At 44.0% G+C, this 18,500-nt stretch overlaps 1 protein-coding gene across 1 annotated transcript; it reads right to left on the bottom strand.

The window, feature by feature from the left end:
* Window positions 1-10,448: 10,448 nt before the first annotated feature.
* LOC120288175 (probable leucine-rich repeat receptor-like protein kinase At1g35710) lies at window positions 10,449-17,468 on the bottom strand. Its single transcript, XM_039301658.1, has 2 exons — window positions 17,353-17,468; window positions 10,449-12,941 (listed from the first exon to the last, which is right to left on the bottom strand). Exon 2 carries the CDS (start codon window positions 12,666-12,668, stop codon window positions 10,839-10,841), a length of 1,830 nt encoding a protein of 609 aa, XP_039157592.1. The 5' UTR covers window positions 12,669-12,941; window positions 17,353-17,468; the 3' UTR covers window positions 10,449-10,838.
* Window positions 17,469-18,500: the final 1,032 nt, after the last annotated feature.

The raw sequence follows: 18,500 nt of genomic DNA, 5'->3' as shown, positions 1-18,500 counted from the left end.
CGACAACATTTAACTTGGGATAGAAAAGCAGGAAACAAAATCACAACATAACACTTTCGTAAATCAACGAAATTACAAACAGAGGTCTACGGCCAAAAGTCTACAAAAGATCGGCTCTTAAAAAGAGATTATCCTACGACCTACAAGACGTACACGATCTCCAATCCTTATGACTTCACTTCTCCAACTCTTCATGGCCAACCAAAGCTATCTCGGCCGCTCCGTCCATCGGGACTGAAATGGTTATTCAATAACCACCGAGACCACGTCTCGGCAAGTTCAACCCCTAAACCCCTATTAGAAAGAAAATACGCCCCGGGTGGCCTAGCCACATCACCGGAAGACTTACCTCGCCTCGGCCTTCATCGCGAGGTTAGCACAATTTATATAAACCAACCACGTGCAATTATGATAACCAAACAACCGTGGCTCAATCACATTATCAAAACAATTCAACCACTTGGATCGTCTCGGCGATCAATCGACTCGGCCGATTTCATGTCATTCTAGCAAATCAATCATTGCTCTCAACTACGGCCCTACTCGGCGCGACCTTTAACAGGTGGCAATTCACGGCCCCATTGGGCGCGACCTCTAATAGGTGGCATAAAACGGCCCCACTGGGCGCGACCTTTATCAGGTGGCATATCACGGCCCCATCGGGCGCGACCTCTAATCGGTGGCATAAAACGGCCCCACCGGGCGCGACCTTTATCGGGTGGCATATCACGGCCCCATTGGGCGCGACCTCTAATAGGTGGCATAAAACGGCCCCATTGGGCGCGACCTTTATCGGGTGGCATATCACGGCCCCATCGGGCGCGACCTCTAATAGGTGGCATAAAACGGCCCCACCGGGCGCGACCTTTATCGGTGGCATATCACGGCCCCATCGGGCGCGACCTCTAATAGGTGGCATAAAACGGCCCCACCGGGCGCGACCTCTAATAGGTGGCATATTCACTACCTCATCTCTCCTCAATTCCCACACTTAGAAATTTACAAAGAATCCATATATATCGCAATCACACTCAATTCGCCACAACCAATCATCAATATCAAATTCTAAATGCACAGCAGCGATCGGCACGAAATTCGAGTAAATAAGGTTCCCAAAAAATTTTCAGAATTTATTAAATAATTAAATTTATTCCGAAAATTAATATAATAATAATATCCATATTTTTCACGATCCACACTCAATTTAAAATATCCAATCATCAATTTCAAAAATCCGAATGTACCGTAGCGACCGGCACGAAATTCTGAGAATTTAGGGTCCCGACCAAAATTTGCGGAATTTAATAAATAATTATATTTATTCCGAAAATAATTAAATAATAATATTTTAATAATTTCGAATATTAAAATATTATTTAATTATTCAATAATTTCGAGATATTTAAATAAATCAAAAGTAAATTCATTTTTTGTCACATCAAGGTTTATATTAATATAAACAACCACTTAACTTTAATTTAAACACAATTTAAGCTAATTAAACACATTAATATAAACCACCCTTAAATAAATCAAACTAACCACCTAATCACACTTAACATAAACTAAGCACACCTAAAGCATAATTAACCCTCTAAGCGAGGTTTAGTGAGTTAAACTCACCGGATTAGCGAGCCGAGCGACCAAAACGACGAGGACGACGCGAGGATCGACTTTCCTCAAAGCGGGCCGAGCATCCGGGCTCGGGAAGGCGGCCAAAACGGGCCAAGAAGGGGCTGCCATACCCATTTTCTGCAGCTGCTGTCCGCGGCGGTTCAAGGTTGAGAGGCGGATCCGGCGCCGGTTCGGGTCGGAAAGGGCGGAGGAGCTATGGCGGTGAGGCAAGGCGAATGAGCTCCGGCGGGCTTGCGCTGAAGCGAACAGCAGCTCGGGACGACGAGCCGGGCGAGCGGGCGGAGCGAGCGCGCGGTAGCGCGCAGCGCGAGGTAGATGCGCGAGCGGCGGCGGGGGCGAACGGCGATAGGCGGAGCGCTGGCGCTCGGCGTCCGGGACCAGATTCGAGATCCCGGGTAGCAAACGGAGGCGGCGGCGGAGCAGCTCGCGGGGCTGCGCGGTGAGCGCGGGGGACGCGCGGCGGCGGCGGCGGCGCCGCGACGGCGCGATGGCGTGCGGCGGGAGTGGACGACCATGGCTGCAGCTCCTTCTTCTCTGAAATTTTCTGGTCTTCGCACAATGAAGATGGAGGAGAAGCCAACGGGAGAGAGGAGGAAGAGAGGGAGGAGAGAGAAGGAGTGGGGGCTCTTTTCTTTTCTTTTTCCTTTTCTTTAATCCCTCACACATGGCCCACCATGACCTCACATGAGGTCATCTTCCACTATCTCCCACAACCTTTCTCCAATGGGTTCATTTTACTTTTCCGCCGGGACATGAAACTTTGTACAACAAATTCTTCAATTCCACTTGATTCTCTTCCAATTGAATCAAATTGAAGTCCATAAAATTAATCCAATGTCACCACACTTCAATTCACATCTTCACTTGTCTATAGAACCAACTTAAGTCCCAAAAGCACAACCAAAGACGAGCCTACTATTTCTCGGGTCAAATTAACCATTTCTTGATTATTTTGCTAAAAACTCGGCTTGCATGAAAAATCTTCCAAAGATGATTCAATGATCTTGAAATGATTTGTGACACACCCAGACTTCCAATTTCTAAATTCGATCTCAATTCCACGGTTAATTTCACTTTGGCACGATACTAGCGCGGCCCAACCTACCGGGTAGCCTTTAGAAATTTTCATGCATTTCGACTTGTGGTTGATCATCTCAAGCCACAATGTACATCTTTGAAACATTGGCGACTTTCGGTTGTCGAGGTAATCTCGAGGTTTCAAATACGAACACGGGGTACCCAATCGATAGAAAAGTCGGTCTAGTGCCAATCGACAAGAATGGTGCGATCCGGTGGAATCACCCACACTCGATCACATGCCTCTGTCGAGTCGACCTATCTCCAATCTTTAATCGATTTTAATTGTGCCGTAATGAACCTTGCAGACTAGCTCGGTCGAAAGGTCGGTTCCGGTCAAATTCTCGAGTCTCGATGCATTAGAAACTCTTAGCGGCTTCACCCGATAGACTAGTTTCCACATGAGTGGCCAACTCAAGGAAAAGAACTATATGCGTGCCAACGAAATGCCCGTCTCAATTTATTGAAAATAGAATCGGAAAAATCGGGATGTCACAACTCTTCCCCCCTTATAAAAATTTCGTCCTCGAAATTTAAACCTTTGCCAATTCTTAAACATAAAGGTGGGGGTACAATTGTCTCATTGAATCTTCGGTTTCTCTAGTTGCTCCTTCAGTAACCTTAAGTACCAATACTGCCAAATCACTGCTATCTTGTCAAAACCACTTCGAGTTCAAAATGCTAAACACTTGCTCACCTAAAATTCCAAAGGTCTTCCAACCAAATCGGCGAAGCTAACCGGTGATTCGAGCAATCTCTAAACTATCTCTGATAATTGCGACTGAATCATTGATTTCTGAACCAACTCTGGACTTGCGATTTTCTGATCCCTGATCTCATCTCAACCGACTGAAGTCCTATACACTCTGCTCTACACTGATTAAAAAGAAACTATCTGACTGATCTACTGAAACTAGGAACCTCTGGTTAAGATATGATATAACTCTGACACTGATCTTGAAAACTGCAATCACTGACTACTATACTGACCCTGGCCTGTGATCTTTCTTTCCTTGACTTCATCTCAGCAATTGAAATCATGCATTCTCTGCTATGCACTGCTTAAAGAAAGAACCATCTGAAAGCTCTACCAACTTGGAACATCGTATCTAGATTTGAAATACAATTCATCCCTGACACTCCATGCAGATGATTTATATGATATACACACACTTCGGTGTACCCACTTTATGACAAAACAGAATCTCTAATTTCTGAAATCAAATTTAGATTGGCGGTTAATTTCACTCCGACACGCTTTTAGTGTAACCTAGGCTATTAGGTAGTTTTCAGAGCTCTTTAGGACAAATGACCCGTGGTCGATTTTCTTCGAGCCACGATGAACTCACTCGACACATTGGTGACTCTCGAGGGTCGTGAAATCTCGATGATTCAAATACGGACACGGGATACCAAAACGACGGTAAAATCAAATTAGTATCGAGTCAATGAGAGTTTTCCAATTGAGTGGAGTCACCCACGATCGGTCATTCATCTCAGTCGAACCGACCTATCTCTGATCTTAATTCGATTTTTAACTGTGCCGTATTGATCTCTAAAGATGAGCACGGTCGAGAAGTCGATTCCTGGTCGAATTGTCAAGTCTATTTTCCTTAAAGTCCTTAATAACTCACCCAACTAGCCTAGTTATCTCGTAAGTGGCCAACTCGAGAAAAACACGTAATCGCGTCGATGAAATGCCCGATTTAACCAATCGAAATCAGTCGAAAATCAAGATCGTCAAAACAAGATCTAACTATCGGACAACGCTGAAATTACTATGATTAGCTTCCCATAAGATATCTTCTTTAACTACATCATCAATTACACACAATCATCCTCGAACTTTAGCGTTCTATCTTAGAAATCTGAAAATCAACATCTCTCTTGCATTCTCTTATAAAGTCTCTAAATTTCTGAATGTCCACTTTGAAGCAATTTGATTCTGATCTGAACTCTCGGCTCAATTCTGAGGGTAGTCATAAGATTCAAAAGGTGGCCTACCTTAGATTTGAAAACCGAATTTCAAAATTTCTCAAATGAGATCCAATCCTTGAGTACCAACTATGCAACTAAGGACTCTCGACTCAGTGCATCTACGACTTTGCTTACTTTTCCAGAGTGATGCAAAATATCATAGTTGTAATCCTTAATGAGTTCCATCCAGCGACGATATCTCATATTCAACTCCCGAGGTCTCAACGACGGGCGCATATGCCACAACCCTATCTGTTGTATCAACACACAACCCAATCCTTTCAACGATGCATCACTATATATCTCATCACTTCTATGACCAAATGGAATAGTAAGCACAAGTGCGGTAGTCAGCCTCTTTTTTTTTTTTTTTTTTTTTTTTTTTTTTTTTTTTTAAGCTCTTGAAAACTACGCTCGCACTTATCCGTCACACAAACTTTTCTTACTTCCTCGTAGTCGAATCAACGCAACACCGACGCTGAAATCCCTTCCACAAAACTTCGTAATATCCCGCTAATCCCCAAAACTTCTAATCTCTATCACTTGTAGTCAATCTCGACTAAGCGTTCCTTGCTTTAATCTTGGACGGGGTCTACGGAGATTTCTTCGCCTGAAATCACGTGACCTAGGAGCGCAACACGAGTCATCTAAAACTCACACTTGCTAAGTTTATCGTAAAATCCAAAAGCACTCAAGGTCTGAAGTACCCTCTCCAAATATCTCTCGTGCTCTCTCGCACTCTTTGGACACACTAGGATAACTTCAATGAACACGATCAAGACCGATTCAAGTACCCTTAAACATTATGCACATTAGACCCAAACAAACAATTAAGGTGTCCATCAAACCACACATTATTACAAAGTGAACTCACAATTGCTGTATCGAGTGCGAGATGCTAACTTCGGTATGTCTTTCTCCCGATTCTCAATTGATGAACCTCTTGAAGAATATCGATGACCACACGAACCACATTTCTCCTTCCGTGCTCCCCGATCTCGAGGAATATCAATGTACAAACACAACGAAACAACTTTCTTCTTCATGAATAGAACAAGTGCTCCCCAAGGTGATGACAATTCTTCGGAAAATACCTCGGAACGTATGAATCTCCATATTCTCCTATTCAACACTTCCATGTAGATTCGCACCAAGTTCTTCAAAGTGACGAATAATGTGGATCGAAGGTCCTTTTAACTTGGTAATACCATATGGTAAGGAGCCTTAGGGGAGCTCCTCGAGCCGGACCCTTTCATAAATGACTTCCAAGTCATACATGCAAACCTAATTCAACTATAGCGAACTCCATTTCTCTTTATTCGACTACAAATTTGACAATTCTTCCCTTGATTAATGCATAGTCGATCCATTATTATTCCTTTCGCCATCCTAGTGGCATTCTATCTGCAGTAACAGTGCTTACATTCTCCTGAACTTACACGGACAGTTCCTAACCCAATGATCGTGCTAGCCATATTCAAAGCATGCTCTCTTTTTTACTCGACATTGGGTTGACTCAGCCTCTTTTTCCACAAACTCAGCACACAATCATGGAGTCATCTACTTCCCATCAAGGAACATCATGCACCATTCCTTGCCTTGCACTGAAGTCCATTCCAAGTACCCCACTAAATGTCCCGAAGCATGTTTCCCTGTTCTTTTCTTATCAACAACGATGCAGAAACAAGCTATAGTTCCATCCATCTATACAAGCCATCTTTGATCAAATGGCTTTGTTGGCGACCCTTGTAACAAGTCCTGTCTCTCTTACAGCACGGAGCAGATCCCTGTCTTTTCTTACGGACGCAACACACATCGATCGAGTTAAGAACCGACTTTCCAACTCAACTCTTCGGTTGGGTGAAACAAGGCATCTTTCTTCGACATCGGCTTTTCTCCCCAACCGATTTTCATCTCTATCTAAACGAACCTTGACTCGAGATACGAAGACTTGATCCTCGATTACAACTCCAGATTAGGCTTCAACAGGCATGACAATAACAACGGTCAAAACACGCGGCAATAGAAACAATAGCAACATCGGCGGCTCGATCCGAACTTGCGACCCAACGAGCTTCCAAGGAACACTAGCGCCTTAACAATCCTATTAAACCTAGGATCATTCGGTGCTATAACATTCTCAAGCACCGACTTGCGGCGGTACTCTCACACTCGCGCGGGTCTAAGCTGCGCTCTACCTCAGTGTACCGACTCTTGTCAAGCATCCTACCCCGAGGTATAGGTCCTACCAACCTTCTCCAAGGAGTTCTCCACTCCTAGTCACTCATCTACGGGTTCTTATAGACACTGTTTTTCAATTCCAACACCAGGTTGAATTTGAGTGACCCCACAAACAAGCTACCAATCAGCTATCAACGACATGCATCAGCATATTAAAAGCCTTTCCTACTAACTATCCCAAGACTCATCGCACCTTATCACTCCATATACAGACCATGCTCTGATACCACTTGAACGGGGATGTCACGCCCGAACCCGAGCGCGCGCACATCCCACTACGGTCGATCTTGAATGCGACATCCCAGGATATGTCGCCGACCCATTCATTTCTTTACGCATGCGGAAGCGAAACAAATCCCCTGACAACATTTAACTTGGGATAGAAAAGGGAAACAAAATCACAACATAACACTTTCGTAAATCAACGAAATTACAAACGAGGTCTACGGCCAAAAGTCTACAAAAGACTCGGCTCTTAAAAAGAGATTATCCTACGACCTACAAGACGTACACGATCTCCAATCCTTATGACTTCACTTCTCCAACTCTTCAAGGCCAACCAAAGCTATCGGCCGCTCCGTCCATCGGGGACCCGAAATGGTTATTCAATAACCACCGAGACCACGTCTCGGCAAGTTCAACCCCTAAACCCCTATTAGAAAGAAAATACGCCCGGTGGCCTAGCCACATCACCGAAGACTTACCTCGCCTCGGCCTTCATCCGCAGGTTAGCACAATTTATATAAACCAACCACGTGCAATTATGATAACCAAACAACCGTGGCTCAATCACATTATCAAAACAATTCAACCACTTGGATCGTCTCAGCGATCAATCGACTCGGCCGATTTCATGTCATTCTAGCAAATCAATCATTGCTCTCAACTACGGCCCTAATCGGCGCGACCTTTAACAGGTGGCAATTCACGGCCCCATTGGGCGCGACCTCTAATAGGTGGCATAAAACGGCCCCACTGGGCGCGACCTTTATCAGGTGGCATATCACGGCCCCATCGGGCGCGACCTCTAATAGGTGGCATAAAACGGCCCCACTGGGCGCGACCTTTATCAGGTGGCATATCACGGCCCCATCGGGCGCGACCTCTAATAGGTGGCATAAAACGGCCCCACTGGGCGCGACCTTTATCAGGTGGCATATCACGGCCCCATCGGGCGCGACCTCTAATAGGTGGCATAAAACGGCCCCCACCGGGCGCGACCTTTATCAGGTGGCATATCACGGCCCCATCGGGCGCGACCTCTAATAGGTGGCATAAAACGGCCCCACCGGGCGCGACCCCTAATAGGTGGCATATTCACTACCTCATCTCTCCTCAATTCCCACACTTAGAAATTTACAAAGAATCCATATATATCGCAATCACACTCAATTCGCCACAACCAATCATCAATATCAAATTCTAAATGCACAGCAGCGATCGGCACGAAATTCTGAGTAAATAAGGTTCCCAAAAAAATTTTCAGAATTTATTAAATAATTAAATTTATTCCGAAAATTAATATAATAATAATATCCATATTTTTCACGATCCACACTCAATTTAAAATATCCAATCATCAATTTCAAAATCCGAATGTACCGTAGCGACCGGTACGAAATTCTGAGAATTTAGGGTCCCGACCAAAATTTGCGGAATTTAATAAATAATTATATTTATTCCGAAAATAATTAAATAATAATATTTTAATAATTTCGAATATTAAAATATTATTTAATTATTCAATAATTTCGAGATATTTAAATAAATCAAAAGTAAATTCATTTTTGTCACATCAAGGTTTATATTAATATAAACACCACTTAACTTTAATTTAAACACAATTTAAGCTAATTAAACACATTAATATAATCCACACTTAAATAAATCAAACTAACCACCTAATCACACTTAACATAAACTAAGCACACCTAAAGCATAATTAACCCTCTAAGCGAGGTTTAGTGAGTTAAACTCACCGGATTAGCGAGCCGAGCGGACCAAAACGACGAGGACGACGCGAGGATCGACTTTCCTCAAAGCGGGCCGAGCATCCGAGCTCGGGAAGGCGGCCAAAACGGGCCAAGAAGGGCTGCCATACCCATTTTCTGGGTTGCTGTGATCGGGGTTCAAGATGAGGGCGGATCCGGCGCCGGTTCGGGCGGGGCGGAATGGCGGGCGGCGGAGGCAAGAGCGAAGCTCCGGCGGGCTAGGGCGGAGGTCGACGGTGGTGGGGGGGGCGGAGCTCCGGGGGCGCGGGCGCACGAGCTGAACAACAGCTCGGGGTGCCGGCCAAGAGCGGGCGGAGCGCTCGGCGACGCGAGCGAGATCCCGGGTAGCAAACGGAGGCGGCGGGGCGCACGGCGGCGCGACGGTGGCGGGCGGAGACGCGCGGGCGGCGGCGCGGCGGCGACGGCGGCGATGGCGTGCGAGCGGGAGTGGACGACCATGGCTGCAGCTCCTTCTTCTCTGCAATTTTCTCGTCTTCGCACAATGAAGATGGAGGAGAAGCCAACGGGAGAGAGGAAGAAGAGAGGGAGGAGAGAGAAGGAGTGGGGGCTCTTTTCTTTTCTTTTTTCCTTTTCTTTAATCCCTCACACATGGCCCACCATGACCTCACATGAGGTCATCTTCCACTATCTCCCACAACCTTTCTCCAATGGGTTCATTTTACTTTTCCGCCGGGACATGAAACTTTGTACAACAAATTCTTCAATTCCACTTGATTCTCTTCCAATTGAATCAAATTGAAGTCCATAAAATTAATCCAATGTCACCACACTTCAATTCACATCTTCACTTGTCTATAGAACCAACTTAAGTCCCAAAAGCACAACCAAAGACGAGCCTACTATTTCTCGGGTCAAATTAACCATTTTCTTGATTATTTTGCTAAAAGAACTCGCTTGCATGAAAAATCTTCCAAAAATAAGTCAATGATCCTAAAATGATTTGTGACACACCCAGACTTCCAATTTCTAAATTCGATCTCAATTCCACGGTTAATTTCACTTTGGCACGATACTAGCGCGGCCCAACCTACCGGGTAGCTTTTAGAAATTTTCACGCATTTGACTTGTGGTTGATCATCTCAAGCCACAATGTACATCTTTGAAACATTGGCGACTTTCGGTTGTCGGGGTAATCTCGAGGTTTCAAATACGAACACAGGGTACCCAATCGATAGAAAAGTCGGTCTAGTGCCGATCGACAAGAATGGTGCGATCCGGTGGAATCACCCACACTCGATCACATGCCTATGTCGAGTCGACCTATCTCCAATCTTTAATCGATTTTATTTGTGCCGTAATGACCTTGCAGATTAGCTCGGTCGAAAGGTCGCTTCCGGTCAAATTCTCGAGTCTAATGCATTAGAAACTCTTAGCGGCTTCACCCGATAGACTAGTTTTCACATGAGTGGCCAACTCAAGGAAATGAACTATATGCGTGCCAACGAAATGCCCGTCTCAATTTATTGAAAATAGAATCGGAAAATCGGGATGTCACACTTGTTTCTGTCAAGTGTTTCACTTCATTTCGAAAGCTCTTGTCGAAGGATGGGTCCTCCGCTTCAAGACGGTGAAGTTTCTTCAATGCCACAACTTTCCCATTGGACAATCGTGCTCTATAGACGCTACCATAACCACCAGTCCCGATGCAATATTTGAGATCGAAGTCCTCTGTTGCATCGATTATGTCTTCATATGCAAGCCTCCCATCATAACTCCATATTGACAAGAAATTTCCATTTTTTTTTGTAGTCTCTAGTTGCTCTGTTTTTGTTGCACAGCGAAATAGAAAGCAAGATCCGACCACTATACAGGAAATCGCAGCTAGTGGAATGAATATCGTCATATAATGAATTACGCTAGACCTTCTTCTGGGGGCTTGGGTTTCATGAAACTGGTTCAAATCTTTGTTGCCGAGAAAAGCAAGATAGGAAAGATAGCCTTGAGATTATCTGGAATGGAGCCAGAAAGAGAATTGTTGTGAAGATCGAGATAGTTTAACCAGCCTAGTTTCCCAAGTTGAACGGGGATTTCCCCGACCAAGTTGTTCGAGCTCAAATCTAGCTGTCGGAGATCCCTTAAATCTCCTATGTTCGATGGGATGGCACAATGAATTCTATTTTCATGTAATTTCAGCGCGACCAAGCTCTTCAAATTGCCTATTTGTGACGGAATACATCCACTGAGTTTGTTTTCTTGCAAATAGAGATAAGTCATGCTCGTCAAATTCCCTACTTCTGGAGGAATAGATCCACTGAGTTGGTTTCCTCGCAAATCGAGATAAGCCAAGTTCTTCAAATTCCCTATTTTTGGAGGAAGAGATCCATCGAGTTGGTTTCCTCGCAAATTGAGACTAATCAAGCTCATCAAATTCCCTATTTCCGGAGGAATAGATCCACCGAGTTGGTTTCCTTGCAAATCGAGATAATTCAAGCTTGTCAAATTCCCTATTTCCGGAGGAATAGATCCACCAAGTTTGTTTCGTTGCAAATAGAGAGAAGTCAAACTTGTCAAATTCCCTATAGAGGACGGAATGGGACCAGTGAAGGTGTTCAAACTTAAATCAACAACATTTATTTTTGCGAGGTTCCCTAGTTCAAGAGGGATAGAGCCACTTAAATTGTTTGAGCTAAATCGAAGGGATTGTAAATTGTGCAAGCAACCAATAGTCAATGGGATTGCACCATTAAGCAAATTGACCTTGAGATTCAAGTCGGTCAATCTCTCTAAATTTCCCAACTCAGGAGGGATAGAGCCACTGATGTGATTATAACTGATCCGAAGAACTTGAAGCCTAGTGAGGTTTTGGACATAGGGAGGTAACTCGCCAATGAGAGAATTGAAGGACAAGTCAAGGTGAGTTACCCTCGACAGAGTACACATTTGAAGGGGAATAGATCCACCGAGTTGGTTTTTTTGCAAATAGAGATCGGTCAAGCTCGTCAAATTCCCTATTACGAGAGGAATAGATCCACCAAGTCTGTTTCGTTGCAAATAGAGATAAGTCAAGCTTGTCAAATTCCCTATAGAGGATGGAATGGGACCAGTGAAGTTGTTGAAACTTAAATCAACAACATTCGTTTTTGCAAGGTTCCCAAGCTCAAGAGGGATAGAGCCACTTAAATTGTTTGAGCTAAATCTAAGGGATTGTAAATTGTGCAAGCAACCAATAGTCAGTGGGACTGCACCATTAAGCAAATTGAACTCGAGATTCAAGTCGGTCAATCTCTCCAAATTTCCCACCTCAGGAGGGATAGAGCCACTGATGTGATTATAACTGATCCAAAGAACTTGAAGCCTAGTGAGGTTTTGGACACAGGGAGGCAACTCGCCAGTGAGGGAATTGAAGGACAAGTCAAGGTAAGTTAGCCTCGACAGAGTACATATTTGAAGGGGGATTTTTCCGGCTAGTCCGTTAGAAGAGAGATCAAGAGAGGTGAGTCTCGAAAGTAGAGAGAAGTTCATGTTGCTAAAATTACCTCCTATTTGGTACCCATATGGCAAGCGAATCCCGTCGATGCTCCCAGAGGCATCGCACAATACCCCGGGCCACGCGCAATGAGGTAAGGTAGTGTTGTCAATGACGGAGGGAGACCACCACTTGCTGTAGAGAAGCGCACTTGCCTCTGACTGTTTAGAAGGTGCTGGTGCTGCGACAATTGAATTGTAGCAGGAGAAAGCTATAATGATCAGTACAGCTAAGGACATGTTGCAGATTATGCTCATCATGTTGCAGTTCTAGTCACTTGTTATTGCCATATTCTTTGGACTACGGCATTTAAAAAGCAAAACGAGACACTGTACCAACGCATTAAAGGAAACGCGATTTCCACAATTCACGTGTCATCTTTTTCTTGACTTGACACTCACTGTCCTTTATTCTTTCCTCCCTTCCTTTTTCTTTTGAGATGATGGAGTTGCCATCAACTCGTAGGGCTGTAAAAGAGGAACTAATTACTAAAAATTGAATTAGGTTGTGAAGCGATCCAAGTTTCAGCACCCCTGCAAAGCAAAAACTCTGTATCAAATATCATCTCTACTTTTTACGTCCTTGCAGAGTCACAATGCTTTATCAAGGACTATTCTATTATTTCGAATAAAAAAAGAGAAGAATAAGAAAAAAGGATCTTCTTCTGTGCCCATAAATTCCTGAAAGAGTTAGTAAGTGCCAAAATGCTAATGATAAATGGATCTTCATCGGGTGTGATTTTATGCAACATAAAATCAGCAATAGTAATGTTATGACTTTTTAAGTAATCATTTAAGTGTCATAGTTTTTAGCTCACTTAAGTTACATAGGTGATTCTTTTACTAGAAATTCCTATGTGGCATTGATTCCTGGCAAATCAATTGAATTATTTAATATTAAATTAATGCCACAATGAATTTTCAAGTTAAAAACCGTTATTGTAATTTTAGATATTCAGTTTTTAAAAGTTCCACCTCTAATTTTCGAGCAAACAAAATATTCTGCTCTTGCAAATCTCTGAATGTCGCAGTTTTGTGATTCGATTAGAATTTAAACAAGCATATCGGCCAAAAGAAAAGGATTGAAACCATGTAAGGATGGATCTTGTGCACATCCAACAAGAAGTCAAGAAATTCCTATGTGGCATTGATTCTTGGCAAATCAATTGGATTATTTAAAAATATTAAATTAATGCCACAATGAATTTTCAAGTTAAAAAACCGTTATTGTAATTTGAGATATTCGGTTTTTAAAAGTTACGCCTCTAATTTTTGAGCAAACAAATTATTCTACTCTTGCAAATCTATGAATTTCACAGTTTTATGATTCTATTTGAATTTAAACAAGCATACCGGCCAAAAGAAAAGGATTTAAACCGTGTAAGGATGGATCTTGTGCACATCCATCAAGAAGTCAAGATCTTTTGGGGTTTTACGTGTGTTGGCTTTGGATTAGTACATGGTCGATGGTTCATGGGAAGTCAAGGTCTTTATGACACTTTTAATGGGTGTTGTTTGGCCTTAAAAATTTCTAACCCATCATCGACCAATTTTTCAGCTTTTTCTTCTTATGACTAACATGCCTTCTGTGATATCTTGAATTTCAGGTTCTGTTTTCAATTGAATGAATTGGGCTTTTCATCGATGTGCCTATAGTCCTATTCTCTGAGTTGATCACTCACGAGATAACTAGTCTATCTGGTGAAGCCGTTAAGGGATTTTAACGCAATATACTTGAGAATTTGACTAGAAATCGACTGCTCGACCGTGCTAGTCTGCAAGGGTCATTACGGCATAGTTAAAATTTGATCAGAGATCGAGATATGTCAATTCGACTGAGATATGTAATCAAAGTGTGGGTGATTCCATCATATTGCAAAATTCTCGTCAACCGATACTAGACCGATTTGAAACCTCGAGATTTTCACGACAACCAAGAATCGCCAATGTGTCGAAGATGTACATTGTGGCTCAAAATAAATCGACCATGGGTCAATTGCACCAAAAATTCCTAAAAGCTACCCGGTAGACTAAGTCACGCTAAAATCGCGCTAGATTGAAATTAATCGCGAATTTAAACCCGATTTCACAAATTGAAAGTTCTATCATGTCACGATTCATTTTGAGACCGTCGACTCATCCTCCAAAGATTTTTCTGCAAACCGAGATTTTTGGCGAAAATTCAATAAAGGGCCGTTTTTGATCGAAAAATTTAGAGGACCATTTTTGATCACATTTTTGGGATACAAGTTGGTTCTATTGGCGGAGAAAATGTGAATTGAAGTGTGGACATCTTATTTTGATTTATGGGGACCGGTTTAGGTCCAATTGGAGAGTAATTGAAGTGGGATTTGGGGAAAATGGCACCAAATTCGTAGGCCATGGTCTCCACCATCTTTAGGAACACTTGAGGATTGTTCTAAGGGGATTTTTATGCACAAAATTGGCTGAGGAAGCCAGCCCATCTGGTGGGGCATTGCCTTGGGGACAAAGGGATAGAATGGAAGCCAAGAGGGACCCTCCAAGCTTCTGCTGTCCCCTTCTTCTTCAACCAAACCTGCTTTCTCTATTTTCAAGCCTTTGAAGCTCCAAAAATTGTAGAGAAGCCAACCAACTCCCTCCCCTAGCTCGTCGCAAGTCCCTCGAGCTGTCAGAGCCACCACATGCCACCCGTTTGTGCCTGCTTGCCCGCGCACGTCGCTTCGCCCCTACCGCGCCCAGTCGCTCATTCCGAGCCTTTTCGCCGTCCCCCGAGCCTTCCTTAGTCGCCATCGAAGCACTGGCTGCCGTTCGAGCTAGCCTCCACCGCCGTTCGGCCTCGCCTATCCTCCTGTTCGCCTGCCTGGCCACCGGTTCGCTTCAGCTTGCCATTTCTAGCCTAGTCCAGCTTGCTTGGTCCTTGGACAGAACCGAGTAGCCCAGCCAGCCGTGGGCCTTCGTGGGCCATTTTGGGCCGCTTCTGAGCTTTGTCGGGTGTCGCTGCTAGGAGGTTTTTCTCCTGTCTCTGTGTTGCCGTCGCCATGGACTCACCAGATCACGAAATCGGTGAGTTTACTCACTAAACTCTGCTTAGGGAGTTAACGATATTTAAGGGTTGATTAGTTTAGACTAAGTATGGTTTAGGTGGTTAGTTAGAACGGATTAAAAATTTAATTATTTATTTTTGCATGTTAGGTGGTTAGAACGGCTTAGAGACTAGATAAGTTTTATTATGTATCTAGATAGGTTTGGAAATTTTCCGAGCCCGTTTGTATGTAATTAGGCATTTTCGGCCTAAGTTTCTCGTCACGCCCGATCCTCGGGTACGCACACATCCTTCTACTTGGTTGATTTTATAATGCGATATCCCAGGACTAAGTATCGCCGACCCTTTCGTTTATTAAGCACATGCGGAAGCAGTTTCAAACCCCCGGACAATAACACAATGGGATAGACAAGCAGGCCATATTTTTCATATTGAAATCTACAACCAAACCTTTATACATAGCACTAAACAGAGTACTTTACAAACTATGCACAACTTTCTAATTTCACTCTATTCACATCAAAACAGGATTCCCAAAAGAGGATGGGACCTCAGTCCTCATCCGGTCGTACTCAGGATCCCTTTTCTGGATCATCATCTTCTTCAAAAATCTTTCTCCTCCTCAGGTTTCACTTCAGTGCTCTCCTTCTCCGATTCCTCCTCCTCGGGCTCACCTACGGGCTTGAAATGTTGTCCTACAATCGGGATGAGATTACGTCTCAGCAAGTTCTACCCCACTAAGGCCCAATTAGTAAACCATTATACTATAGGCTGCCTAAACACGCACAAGTCAGAGGACTTACCTTGGCCTCATATCCCACCTGCAAGTCAGTACAATTCATAATAGGCACCCACTCACTCAAAACAAATTGAACCGGTCGATTACATGTCACCCAAATCATCCCCCGCGGTGGAATATCTAAAAGTTAGGCCATGTGCATTCTCCAGATGACATCCCAAGTCTTTGAGCCACGTGCCTCAACCCTTGGGCCCACGTGCATTCTTTAAGGCGACCTCTTCGCCAAGGTGGTACATCAAGTCACCGAGCCACGTGCCCTTTTAGATGCCATTCTCAAATACTGGACCCACGTGCATTCTCTAAAGCACTAGTTCGCCAAATTGATGCATTAGATCACCGAGCCACGTGTCCTTTTTACGATGCCCGGGCCCACGTGCCTTCTCTTAGGTGCTAACTCACCAAAGTGATGCATCAATTCACCGAGCCCACGTGCCCTTTTTACGATGCCATACACTATCACCGAGCCACGTGCATTCTCCAGGAGGACATACCGAGTCTTTGAGCCACGTGCATTCTCTAAGGCGACTTCTTCGCCAAGATGACATATTCAACCACTGAACTCACATACATTCTCCAGGTGATATTCCAATTCACCGAGCCCACGTATTTTCTTTTAGGTGATAACCAACTTACTTTCGATACCGACAACCAATACCTAACGATTTCTCAATCAAATAATTAACAATGAACTTAATATGAATAACTCCTAAAAATTCATAATTAAATCAATTCCATACAAATTGAAGCTCAATTAAATAAACTGATCGCGCCACGACAATCAGCACGAAATTCTAGTCACCGGCCATCCCGGTTGAATTTCCAGAAAAATAAATAAATAAATAATTAATTTCGAAAATTAATAATTAATTATTGAAAATCCAATTTAGGCTTGTATTGCCTAATTGAAGCCCGCTAAGGGTTGGGAAAAATCCCGAGATACTTTCAATAAATAGTAGACTATGTCTACTTGCTAATTGCACAATCAAAATGTTTAATATGAATCACAATTGTCTAGTAATCACTAATATATTCTAATCTAACCACCTAATTGCATTTAATTAAATCTAATCAACCCCTAAGCATAATTAGCAAACTAAGAAGGGATTAGTGAGATTACTCACCAGAATTTAGCACAAAACGTATCAATCCGACGGGGACGACACAAGGAAAGATTCTTCCCAAAGCAAGTCCTGGGTTCGGGGCCCGGAAATGCTCCAAAAAGCGGGCCGAAGGGGGCGAAACCCACCGACCAGCGGCCGTTCTAGGCTAGCCGGGCTAGTTCGGTGGTTGAGGCGGTGAAGCAAGGCCGGGGGAGGGCGAGGGAAGCTCTGGCGTGTCCGAACGGTGGCTGGAGGTGGTCGGGTAGCTGCCTGTGGTGGCCGAACAAGGCTGGACAGAGGCGACTGGAGCTGGACGGCGCTGGATTGGTGTGAGGGGAGGGACAGACGGCAACTCAGTGGGGCGGCGCACGCGTGAACGGTGAAACAACGGGCGGCTGCTGCTCTAGCTTCAGGCGACGAGAGCCGCTGCTTCTGTTTCTGCTTCCATTGGGGCTTCGCACGAAACAGAGAGGAAGAGAAGGAGGATGGTGACGGCTGAGGGGCGTGAGGGAGAGGTGAAGGCGAGCGGTGAGCGGCAGAGGGCACAGGCAACGTGCGGGTGGCGGAGCACGGGCGGCGACGGCGAGCTGCTCTGGTCTTCTCCTCTCGGTGCTGCTGTCTCTGCTTCTTCTTCGCTGGTTCGCTGGGCGTCGCGCGAACAAGGGAGAGAGAGAGAAGGAGAGATAAGAGTGAGAAGAAGAGATAATGGTGTTTGACTAGTCAAAAGTAAAAAAGAGAGAGAGAAGCAAAGTTGAAATTGATAAGGGGTAGTTGGTGGAGGGGAATTTGCACGAGGGAAAAGAGAGAGAGAGAGAGAAGGAAAAAGGGGAAGGGGTGAACGGTCCGAAAGGGGGAAAGATCACGTGGGGGAGAGAAGAGAGAGAAAAGGGAGGGAGAGAGAAAAGAAATAGAAAATAATAAATAATAAGATAATCGCATTATTCTTATTACTATTATTATTTTTCCTTTTTCTTTCCCTTTTTATTTTCTTCCGATCTTCGATTTTTCCTTCGATAATTTCTTTCCCGAAATTTCGGACTCGTCAATAATTTGACGGACGATGAGACAGGATCCTAAAAATGAATTATGACACGCTCAAATATTCGATTCTCGAAATCTTATTCAATTTCGTGGTTAGAATCGATCGGGACGCGATTTTAGTCCAATCT

This window comes from Eucalyptus grandis, chromosome 9 (assembly GCF_016545825.1).
Source record: "Eucalyptus grandis isolate ANBG69807.140 chromosome 9, ASM1654582v1, whole genome shotgun sequence".
NCBI lineage: Eukaryota > Viridiplantae > Streptophyta > Magnoliopsida > Myrtales > Myrtaceae > Eucalyptus > Eucalyptus grandis.
This window is presented reverse-complemented; position numbering and strand designations above follow the sequence as displayed.